Source organism: Thermochaetoides thermophila (genome assembly GCF_000221225.1).
Source record: "Thermochaetoides thermophila DSM 1495 unplaced genomic scaffold scf7180000011820, whole genome shotgun sequence".
Taxonomy (NCBI): domain Eukaryota; kingdom Fungi; phylum Ascomycota; class Sordariomycetes; order Sordariales; family Chaetomiaceae; genus Thermochaetoides; species Thermochaetoides thermophila.
In genome coordinates this window covers 2,092,543-2,104,687 of record NW_006383036.1, presented here as the reverse complement: position 1 = coordinate 2,104,687, position 12,145 = coordinate 2,092,543, and the positions used below count along the sequence as shown (strand labels likewise).

At 51.5% G+C, this 12,145-nt stretch overlaps 2 protein-coding genes across 2 annotated transcripts; both read right to left on the bottom strand.

Annotated features, from left to right (window-relative positions):
* Positions 1–4,401: 4,401 nt before the first annotated feature.
* Positions 4,402–5,708, bottom strand: CTHT_0055720 (uncharacterized protein; the record flags this gene model as incomplete). Its single annotated transcript, XM_006695839.1, has 3 exons — positions 4,402–4,722; positions 4,782–5,545; positions 5,639–5,708. The coding sequence occupies 3 exons, from the start codon at positions 5,706–5,708 to the stop codon at positions 4,402–4,404; spliced, it is 1,155 nt and encodes a 384-aa protein (XP_006695902.1).
* Positions 5,709–7,097: 1,389 nt separating this feature from the next.
* On the bottom strand, positions 7,098–10,044 carry CTHT_0055710 (alpha,alpha-trehalose phosphate synthase subunit-like protein; the record flags this gene model as incomplete). The annotated part of the gene is made up of 4 exons (XM_006695838.1): positions 7,098–7,138; positions 7,199–7,868; positions 7,926–9,909; positions 10,022–10,044. 4 exons carry the CDS (start codon positions 10,042–10,044, stop codon positions 7,098–7,100), a joined length of 2,718 nt encoding a protein of 905 aa, XP_006695901.1.
* Positions 10,045–12,145: the final 2,101 nt, after the last annotated feature.

Genomic DNA, 12,145 nt, shown 5'->3' with positions numbered 1-12,145 from the left:
CATGTTTAAGTCGAAATGCCAAAGAGGACTTGCTGTTCTCATCAATAATCTTTTTTAGTATGAGGAAGGTTTGGGGCAATGCTGGCATACTCCATATAGTGTTGATCAGACGCTGGTACCTGTCATCATTGACGATCCGGATGATATCAACTCGAGCAATGGCGATGTTGATAACAGCCAATCCTATCACATCTGAAGATCGGCTCTCCGAGATGGCACACACAACGTAATCTCTTTCAGGGTCATCGTCAACTCCAGGAAGAACAGAATTAGTACTATCATTAGCATATCCTCCTCTGGGACAACCAGTCTTGCTATTTTCGAGGGATATTTCTTGGTCATAATCAGAGTCACATTTCAGATCAAAATTCAAGACATCCAGCTGCTCATTGTCGATCTCAGGGACGGGGTAATATTTGGAGTGAGTCCTGTGAGCAGGTGGAGTTAAAATTGATGAGTCAAGTGGCACGGGCTTAACCAAGCCAACATGTCTGCGCCTTGCTTGTTGTGCCAGAGTTGCTGATATGCGTGACTCAGTCAACCGCCACATCTCTTTATGACAAAGTGGCAGTCTTGTGACGCCTGTCTCTTTCCTTTGGGAGATGTGGCCAAAGTCATTGGAAGAGGTGCTTGGAGTCAGAGTTCTTGTCCAAGCCGCGCTGACTACTGAAGGGCCAGATGGGCCGTAAGGTCGTACTGGGTCACTGGATGAGGAATCCAGGCTCGACATATGTTCGTGGAGGCTGGAAGAGGTTTCAATTTTCTCTATAACATCTGCGTTCCAAGCTTCGGACTTGTCCCAGCTATATTTTCTTGCATTTATCCGCTGTACGTAGATGGGTTCCCTGTGAGAGCCGGTCTTGGAAATCATGAAACGATCAGAAGGAGTCTGTGGCTCCTGTTGAGATGGATGTGCCGAACTCGCATAGGAAGCAGGTGTTCCTGGGATGCTCTGGTGACTGCGTAGCCTCCCACCTATCTGTTGGAAATAAATGGAGCTTTTTCCAGGATTGTCGGTTCTACTGGGAATTGGCATTGACAGCCTGGTGCTCTCTTCTCTATCACCAGAGCTAAGTGATGCTAGAGTTTGACCGCTGATGGAGGAATGTAAGTCATAATTACCAAAATTTCCATGACAGGAAGTTCGCATAAGGGTTTCCAATTCCAACCCATGCCACAGGGGGCGTGGTAGAAGCCAAATGCTTGGATCTTCGAAGCGTTGGGGCGGTGAGCTGTTGCAAGGGTCAAAGGCTCGAGAATCGTGTCCATCTGGACCACTAGCCAGCACGTCCCTTCTAAGTAGAGCATTTGCTGGAGCCAAGTTGCTGACGGCCCCGTGTGTCAAACGAGGGGAAGAATGGCTAGTAAGACTGCTCTCAGACTCTCCAAATGTTTGGGCTTGAGCTTTGCAGCATCTGTTGCCAAGCATGATGCCTCGAAAGGAATGAAGTCGCCTGGAACGCGGCATTCCAATCCCGGCCACGACGAAATGACGCAGATCCCTCGCGTTCAGTGCTGAAGCAGTCATCTTGACGATGTGGTCCAGAGAGGCTAGAACTCTCAGGTTGAAATGTTGTACCTCTCATGACAGCTGTTACAGCTTTTCTCCGCAACCAATCAATATCCTGGCGTACGAAGTGTTGGTTATGCCCTCTCGATTCTGATAGGGCCGAGAAGATGGAAATACATAACCCTGAGATGCACGGTTCGTGGAGCAAGTTTGGCTTGGTCTCTTGTGTCTTGCTTGATCAAAGCTGGGATGCTGCGTAACAACCTAGCTAACCAATCTTGGGTTCCGTCCTGGAGGAGCGGGTGTTGCGAAGCAGTTAGTAGGACGCTGCTGCTGTTTCGGATTTTTCTTATGTTCCTATATATTGAGTTGCGCTTTCCATGCGGTGTCCTGACATACGCTGCATCAACTAGGCAAGAGATGGAGAGGGGAAGTGCTACCGGTCATCCCTTCGATCTCTAAAAGTTTGGACATGCTGGTCAGGTTGCCTCCGAGCCTTCCGTAGTTTCCAACATAATATCAGAAACGAAAGAGAGATCTAACAGGCCAAATGACGATTGTGGAATATTGGACAGTGATGATGATATCCTTGTTTCACCCCACAGCAGGAGACATCTGGAGATTTGGCCGTGCATCTGGTATTGAAGTTTGGACGGGGCAAACCCCGCTATGAATGCCACTACAGTAGCTTGAATGGTACCACTTTGTTGGAATGCCATCCCGCGGTTTATATTCTGCCTGCTTATTGTCTGAAAGTGGCAACTCCGTTCCTCATTTTCTGGTGGGATAGTGCCCCCCACGCAAGTAACAACAGTGGGAAACTTAGCCTAGCGGGTACCTGCCGACCTCTGAGCCTCGCGATCAACAACCATGGCCAGCACGACTCGGAATTCGCAGGATGCAGACTTCAATGCTACTCGAATCATACTTGGGTTATCTTGATTGGATACAGTCTCGGAAGTTGGCTTGATTTACGACATGTAATGTGGGAGATCCCAAGACCTCGATCACACCACCTTGGCAGCTGCCATGTCATGGTAAGGCAGGGACGCTGTCCATCGGGGCAATACCGTGAGTGCAGATAACGGATGTTAGATTAGGAGAGTAAGAAGCATTTATCCTGCTGGAATCCCAGCGTGTAGAGCGTCTCCCGTGGAGATCTGCTAAAACATCATGGACACGGTTCCAACTGGCCCCATCACCCTCTCGCCACCACCATGGAAGACCAAAGCAACTATCATCATTATTCCGTTTCGTACTGATCGCGCAACAACAAAGAACTTTCCAGAAAAAGCATATCATCCTTTAGAGCTTCAATCTGGCTTTGCATCTAAGGAATCCGGTTCCCCCAAGGGCGGTCTTAGCATGATCCAACTTATTCGGTACCATGAAACCCCCGTCGGTCCTTATGAAGAGATGATATTCACCCCAGGCCTCTTCGAATACCAAGTTGAAGGCAAGAAAGGGAGACCAGCAAAGAAAAGCCACTACCGTGTCACCCGCATGTATGTGACCCAAAAATATGCGTGCTGGAATGGTCGCAAAAGTATGAGAATTCCTCCCTTTATGATCCCTGTTTGAGACGCCTGTGGCAACCGCTCATATCATAAACTCTAGTCTGGAACCTACCAACCCACCTTGCCCGTATCGACTGGTCAGAATCAACATCGAACCCACCAACAGCGCATATCATCGTTTTCCCTCACGACCACCATCCAACGTCAACCCCCGCTAGATCTCCTTATGATGACGACCCTGAGTACGACCCTGCGGAGCCTTTCCCCTCCGTTCATCCTTTCTTTCGCACCATCATCAAACCGATTCGATGGCTTCCGCCGTTCCGACTGTCAACAGCATTCCTGAGTAAGCTCAGTTTGCTAAACACAACTTTCGTGCAACCCCCGTTACCGCAAGGAAAGGGGAGTCACGGGGAGTTGGTGGGGACCGAACAAGAAGGGAAGTGGGTAAAGTTGGGGAATTACTGGGAGAGATCGAAACGTGCAAGGCTGGTGATTGTTGATATGAGACAGGAGGAGATGTTAGAAGGAGAGCGGTGTTGGTTCGAGAACTGGTGGCCAGGACTTGGCAGATGGAGGCTAGGGATTCGGTTGGATGACGGGGAGGTCTGGCTTGGAGAGGGAGAAAGGTTTGAGGTGAGAAAACAATGTGATGGTCGTGGTGCTCGCAATGACCAAGGTTTGGGAGATCGGTACGACTGACTGTCTTTGATCACAGAATACCTATCCTACTTTTACAATCTGTAATGTTAGTTTTTGTGAACTTGAACAGTGGGTCAAAAGAATTGATATGATAGAGGGTAGGCCGTTTTGGCATCTCGAACGGTGATCAGGATGAACCCTTAGCGGGGAACTGTGGGTAACCACTGTAACCTGCTCTTGTGCTTGGAGTCCTATCATCAATATAATGTCAACCAGGACCTCATGCGGGGAAAGCCGAGAGAAGTGTGGGCTAAGGAAAAGAGACCCCACACTACGTGGGCTGTTAAAGGACCAGATCGTCGCCGTCGAACCCCAGCCGACGATCCTGGGACATGACATGGCTCCACCCGCAGAAGTTCCGAATGTCTTCACGTGGAGATTGGTGGTTGCGACGCGTAGGCTCCATCTCGACACATGATACTACGTACCAAGGTATACAGGAAGAACACATATTACAGGAATCCAATGCTGATCATCAACCCCTTTCTTTTGAAAATCCATTTTTGCTTGTTTCCCCTTTGTTTGAGTTCCATGCAAGACAAGACACCCAAGAATAGGTATCATGGCAGCTAGGCTTAGATAACGCAGCGCAAGAGTGTTCGCCCTGTCGTCCGTTCATCGAACACTGCCATCTAACAGCACGACAGTCCCCCATCCAGTCAAGCACAGCTCCTATGCAGAGATGTTCCCGTTGTTGAGGACGCGCTTGCCATCCTCCTCGGTGACCTCAAAACGCCAGCCAAAGGAATCCTCCAGCTTGCCGAGTTGGATGCCTTTGAGCTGGGCAAGTAGCTTCGTGCACAGCGGGCCAGGCTCCTCAATATTATCGGGAATGTAGGTGATGGTCTCCTCGCCCTCCTTAACCGATACACGTGGGTGGTCCTGAGGAAGAGTGGGGGCAATGCGTCGAGTGATGGAGCGGATGGGCACAAGCGCTGCAGCCGTCCCCGCGGCCATGACTTCAGTGAAGTTAGGAAGCTCGGAGTACTTAATCTGTGCAAAGGTCTTAGCTGCTGAACGTGCCGCAACAGGAGTGAACTAGGAGCACTTACTGCCCGCTTCTCGACCTTCCACCCAAAGCTACGCCCAATCTGCTGGATGCTATCGCTCGTCACGCTGTCGATAACAGCCTTGCTATCCGGCACGACCATCGTCACATCCTCGCCATCGACAATAACGCCTATAAAACCACTTGTGCTGAACTCATCGACCTCCTCGTGCTTCTTGCTATCCAGGTGCAGGGTGATGCCAAAGCCTTCCTTGTGGGCTTTCTCGCTCCACCGCAGCACAGGTGCATAGTTACCGCCAACCTTGGCGCTGCCAGTGCCGTTGGGCGCCGCGCGGTCAAACTCGTCCAGGATCAAGCACTTGACGGGATGCGTGCCGTGGTACACGCCGGTCGGGATGACGAACACGCAGAAGGTGTACTCTTCGGGTGGGCTGAGACCCAGCTGGGCCGATGAACCATAGATCTGTGGCCGGATGTACATGGCCGCGCCGGTCTCATGCGGTGGCACATACTCGGCATTGAGGGCAACAGCCGCCTTAACGGCATCGAGGAAGAGGTCAGTGGGCACGGGTGGGATGCTAACAAATTCGGCGCTGCGCTGCATCCGCTCGGCGTTACGATCCGGGCGGAAGATGGCAATTCCCGAATCATTGGGCAGGCGGAAAGCCTTCAGGCCTTCGTAGGCTTGTTGGCCGTAGTTGAGGGCCGGAGCCATGCCATGGATACGGATGTAAGGGTCAGCAACGAACTTGAGCGGTGACCATTTGCCCGTCTTGACAGAGTAGTGCGACTCGATGTGGCCATTGACTGTGATGTCGACAAGTAAGGTTGGTCAGCCAATTAACCTGATTGAGCAACTGTGGAGGTCGAGGGTTATCGAGGCACACAGAACACACATACCTTCGCGAACCTTGAAGCCAACGTTTGACCAGTCAATGGTATTGACGGGGGGTGGAGGGAAAGGCGCCATATTGATACCTTTCTCGACTTGGTGTGCAGGCACAGCTGGAAGATCCCGCGACTGTTTGACCTGTCAATTCTGATGTTCTGGAAGTTGTGAAATCACAGTGTCCACAATAACAATTGCAACCGCAGGTTGCCGTCCGATCATACCTCCAGCAAGAGTACCCCGGATTCCCGCTTGACAAGCTGCTCCGATCGGAACGACTAGCTCTTCCGTCATACCAGGCCCCAGATCGCTGGATGATCGTGGGGCATTGGCCTGTTCCTGATTTGGCACGGACCCTACCCGCAGTCCGACTTCGGAGGTGATGTCATCCCAGAGGACCAAGCGCGAGCTAAACACTCGGGCAGTTACACCATATACATATCTTGCAGTTTGCACAAGGCACAACCAAGTTTCCATCCACACAACATGTCATCAGCATGTTTTGACGTCAGGACTTAACGAGTGACTTTCGTTTGTTTGTTTCAGCCAGTTTCAACTTGACGAAGTTGTGCCGCCCATTGATCATCCGTCTAAACTCCATATGTTCCCTGCCAGTGATATGAACATGATTGATCCCATGCCCCATTTGCTGGGGAACATTGTCCCAGTGTTACTCCTCCCAACCCTTCCCCAGGGGTACATGAGGATACATGAGCAAAAGCAACCAATCTATTTACATCCCAACGCCCAGTTTCAATCTGACCCATCCGTCCCAGCTCTATGTTTTCCACTCCCTGGTCCCATCATCATGATTACTTGCCGGCGATTACAAACGACCTTGTAGCTTGACTTTTGCCGGGGTAGCACACTTTTGACCCAAATACATTAAGGTCAGGTCCTCCCCTTGAGGCAAGCGGAGAGCAGTCGATGCCCGATCGATCGCCGGGATGGCGCGAACAAGGCCAAGTAACGAGGGAGACGTGCAGAGGGACAGGAAGAATAAATGCGAAAGAGGAAGTCAAAGAGCCACGCGAACTAATGGGGATGGGAAACGGTTGCGAACTACGCTGGAACTGACATTGAGGAGAGTAACAACAGCATGAGTTTGCTAACCGAGACCTTGGACCGCGTAGCAGAAAAAATCAGAAAGAAAAGTTGAAGTTGCAAAATAATGAAAACCGTAAAGGGGGGGAGGGGGAAGAAATCAAAAGGTAGCTGGAAGAAACCAGCTACGGCTTGTTCATATATTTGTTGCTGGTATCATCGTATTTTTTTTGAGTCTTTCGAGGTTGGAGCCTTGACTTAGGCCCAGGGAGAAGACTCTCTCGGGGGTGCAACGCGCACCCAACTCTTCCGGCGGAAGCGCACCGGAACGCCAGCCCTACACAACCATCATCGGTATTCTGCTGCAATATACTGGAGTAAAACAAGAGGCAGCAAAACGCAAACACAGCAATGCAGCAAGGATGCTTACGCCATGCTTGCTAGTTTCTGGAGGGCCAGCAGGACGCCTGAAGGATGGTCAGCAACATTCAAGGAACTGAACCATACCATACGCTGGGATGACTTACCGCTAACGCCCTGAGTCAGTGTGGCCGTGGCCTCGGTATTCCTGGTGCCGAGAGTGACCGTGACGACCTCTTTGACAACGCCCTCCTTACCTAGCGTATTGGCCCAGCGGAATACCTTCTCGTCGTCACGTCCATCGCCAACTACCATGAGGAAATCGACCGGCGACTCGTGTTGCTCATCGGGGCCCATCTTAGTGCGCAGGTCATCAAAGATCTTTTGCGCGGCAGTGCTCTTGGTCCAGTCGATTGGCTCGACCAGCACGCAGCCATCCAGCGGAATCGCGTGCACGCGCTGTTCCTCACAGGCGTCGTTGATATGGCTGGCGCAGTCATTGGCTTGCCTCATGGCTGACTCGTAATCCTCCGCCGATTTATAGTGAAAGATCAAAGAGCAACGGCGATCCTCGATTTCAGCGCCAGGTGTGCGTTCAAGGTAGTATGTCAGAATACCCCTGACTTGCTCTTTCCAGGTACGGATCTGCTCTGGGTCGGCCATTTCGGTCCATGTGGAACTGCCACAGTCTTTGAGGAAGCAACCGTTCTCAGCAATCAAACCAAGGTTGGGGACACGACGGAAGAGGCGGTCAAGCTCTTCGGGACGACGACCCGACATGACATAGATTGTGTTACGCTCATCAATAAGAAGATCATTGAGCACATCAAGAGTACGCTATCAACGCCTGTTAGCAATCGATAGGGCACCTGACTCACAAAATGGAACACTTACCTGGGGGCTCACTGGAATAATCTGGTTAACCGGGCCCCAGCTAACCAATGTGCCCTCGAAATCAAGGATAAAGAGGCGCCGCTGGCTGCGACTGTACTGCTGAACGAGATGATGAAGAGAAAGACGGGGGACCGATGTCTGATCGCGGCGCTGCTGTTCTTCGTACACACGGTCCAAACGCGTCATCAATTCAGTAAACCAATGCGCACCGGTGTGGCGTTTGACAGCCTCAGACAGCTTTGTCCAGCGAGCCTCCTTCTCCTCCTCGTTCATGGTGACAGCCTTCATGATTGCGTCCGCGCAGGCCCGGTAATCCCACGGGTTGATCGACAACTCATTGCCGCCAAACAATGACGAGGTACCTGTAAACTCGGAAAGGAGGAGCACACCATGCTTCTTCTCGCAGATTTTGCCGTCCTGACAGAATACAAATTCGTGAGAAGTTAAATTCATACCCTCACGCTGGCTCGTGATCATCAAGCCGTCTGCAATGCTCATCAGCGCAAGATACTGCGCATAATCGATATCTTGCTTGAGGTAAACCAAGGGCTGGTGTGCCAGGTTTGCATGTGATGAGTTTACACGGGTCACGATGTCAGAGACAGTCTTGTCAAGCTCGCTCTTTTCTCCAGAAGAAAGGGCGACCTGGAACAGAACCATTTTGGTACGCCATTCTGGATGCTGAGTCAGGAAGATCTCGAAAGCTTGGAGCTTTTGCTTGATGCCCCGAACATGGTCAAGCTTGTCACGAGCAACAATGACCTTTTTGCCCTGGAACTTCTTGCGCAAGACCTCGAGCCATTCCTGAACTTTGGGCTCCTGGCGGTGCTGATCCAAACTGACAGGATCGATTCCAATGGGTAAATTGAATACATCGACGAAACGATCCTCAAGCTGCAGCCCATCTGGAGTGGCCTCCGCATTCAGAAGCCTGCTGCAGGTTTGAAGGAAGTGTCTTGTGTACTCATGGATCTGGAATCCGATCAAATTAGCACCCAGCATGCCCTCGAGTAAATCCTTGCGTGTAGCAAGACACCTGAAAATCTCGGACGACGGGAAGGCGACATGAAGGAAGAAACCAATCTTGGCATCTGGCAACTTCTTGCGAATCATAGCAGGAAGGAGAAGGAGGTGATAGTCGTGGACCCAGATGGTATCGCCTCGCTTCCAATTCTTGACGATCTTGTCGGCGAACGCTTGGTTCACGTTGACATAGTACTTCCACGAGTGATCCTCGTAGGCCTTGCTCTTGGGGTTATCTGGAAGCTGGTAGTGAAAGACCGGCCACAGAATTTGCTTGCAGTAGTGCAGATAGTGACCGTTGAAGTCCTTATCAGAGGGCAGGACTGCCAGCATGTCATGCTCGGTTGCCAGCTTATCCTCGATATCTTGTAGCTGTTGAGTACCCTGCAGGGCATCAATAGGCATGCCCAGAGTGCCAACCCAGATGTAATCACCGGTAAAACCTTCGCGCGCTGCGGCCAATGCAGCATTCCTCAAACCACCATTGCCTTGATCAGCGTTGACAATCCTCCAATTTGCAGACTCGAAGACCCGGTCGTGGCTACCGCTCCGGGCTGCGCGAGTCTTGAGGAAACTTTGGCGACCAATTGCTTGCTGCAGGAGTCTACCCTTGTCCACTATCGAGGGCGGTGGGGGGGAGTTGGCGCGTGACATAGGTTGGTCAGGCCGACCACCCCATGTCGGGGAGCTCCTATCAGCCGGACCATCGATGCTATCTGTACTCGACTCGGACAGGGGAATGTGGACCCTAAGGCCATCTTCATTGGCGAAAGGATTGTCACGCTTCTTCTCGTCGGTAGGTGTCTCTGGGGGGGTGATATTGGTTGGTTGGAACAAGCTGGGAGGTTGCTCCAATGGGCTTGGCTTTGCGGGTTTCGTGCTGAACGGATACTTCTTCTCGGACCATGCACTCCGGTGATTGGTGACCGGGACGTCGAACTGGACCGTTTTGGGGAGGAAACTGTTAAACATTAGCATCGGGCTCCTTCATAATAAGGCTAGCCCATCGACCCCAAGCTTTCCAGATGTGATACCGCCATACCGGAGGGCAGGAAGCCCGAAGATTGACTTACAGAGAAGCAATGAACACCGTCATGGCGGGCTCTTAGAGTTCCCGGAAGTCCCAAATTATGTTGATAGATTGCCAGAATGGAGAATCAAGGAGTATAGAAGAGGTGATTGCACCAACGATATCTGCTATTGAGCCTTCGACGTCACGTTCATCGAGAAAAAAGGGATCGCGTCTCGGGAGGATCTGGAAAGCGAAAAAAAGGAAGAATTTTGGCCCTCTAGGAAGAGATTCCACTAGAGTACCTGTGTGTGCAGGATGGCAATACCTCCACTGTATTGGCCGGAACTGGGGCCTGCGCGGGTTCAAGGAAAGATGCAGCAGAACTTCGGGGAGAGGGCCGCGGGACCAGGAGATCCGCTTCGAGCCTGGTAGGGTCACAGCTCCGATATCAATGTTATGCCAGTCCGAGATGGATGTCAAGCCGGCTGGGGAACCAGCGTTTCGAGGTTGATGCGACGTGTAGCCAGATACAAGTGCTGGATATGGGTATTGAGATCACAAAGGCGAGACACCCGAGGTTCTGGTCTCTGTCAGGTTACTACGTGGATCGATGGAGACGGGCGGTTGTGGCTACAGTTTGACAAGCCAACAGTGAAACCTGTTGGTATATCGCAGTGTCGACAGAGAGCTGTTGAATCTCCGCAAACTCCAGGAGGACAGGAGGGAATACCAGCGTCGAGAGCAGGTCCTGGTCCAGAAGGTCAGTACAAATTATAACCTTGAACTTCTCCGTGCCCTTGCAAGCAAGAAGAAAGGGCTCCGTCAGACTCTTTGGGCATTATCACCAACGTAGTGAGGGGTCAAGTGACGGTGTCTTGGTGTTGATCCACCCCAACGCCAGAGCCCCCGTCACTTCTGACGTAAGACCCCAAGTTGCGGAGCCCTGCTTCCAAAGCGCCACGTTGAGCATGCCAACAATTTTGCAGGCACATGTTGGTCTGCGGCTGAAGAAGAGTTGGGAGGCATGAGGAGAAGGTCAAACTTGCCTATATGACTTCCAGCGCTTTAGCTGTTACGACGATCGCATGGAAGGTGAGCAGGTGAACAGAGGGGATGGGAAGTTCTGAAGGTTAAGATCCGGCCAGAGCAAGACACCGACAAGAGTTAATGCTGGCAGCTAAGCTCTAGCTGGCTAAGCAGAGAACCAGACATGGACGAGAACAATTGGGGATCGTCCTAAAAAGAAACACAGAGATATTGGAGAACCAACAAGGCCAGGTCCAGAGACTCCATGCGATGGGAGAATCAAGGCTGGACATGGAAGTGCGTTGGCATTTGAATCATTTTTCAGCCAGGTCCAGGACTTTCATGTCAGCCGGGGTGTGAGAAGTTTCTCGACAAGGCACTGCAGTGGAGCTAGGACGGCTGGGCATCTGCGGTTCCTGCTGGTTGTTCCAGCGATCCAACGCAGAAAGGGATCCGGCATGAGTGGAGCCTATGTGGAAACCCTGGGAGACAGGGGTTAGGAAGCGCAGACAGGACCCTGGCCGCATGCCCCGCCCAGAACAAACCGTTTCAACCGGCTCAACACCAAACTTCACCTCGCCAATGTAGCAACAAACATCTGCCTGCATGAGGCTTACATTTGGCGCTGGGCTCTTGTTTTCTGCAGAAAAGGGATTGGGCCAGCTGTGCCGCCATATAGCCAACTGTCTCCGGTCTTAATCCTCTCAGTTGTAGTCGGTTTGCAGGCCTCTTAGGACTCTGCTCCCGAAGTAATCCGTACCCATCATTCACGTCCAGGCATCTAATCACTCATGTTACCGTACAAAATCATTTAGATTTGGTGGTGCCCGGCTGTGAGCCGTGTTTTGAGAATAATAAGGTTTGGTCGAAAGGCCAATGATGCTACCACACACGGCATCACGGCACAATCAAAGACGGTCAACTGATAAAGCATTGTCATTAATACACTCTTTTGGTTTGAGCAGTACCAGAAGGGTAGATAGGTACCTGCTTGCGAGGCATTAGCACTTAGTGATGGTGACTCGTCAGAAACCTCAGTTACACAACAAGTAGACAATCCATCGACATTAAGGCTGACCACCCATATGATTCCAAGACCCGGACATGTTCATCAGCAACTGATATGGGATGAACAACACATGTGCGGCCTCCAATACTC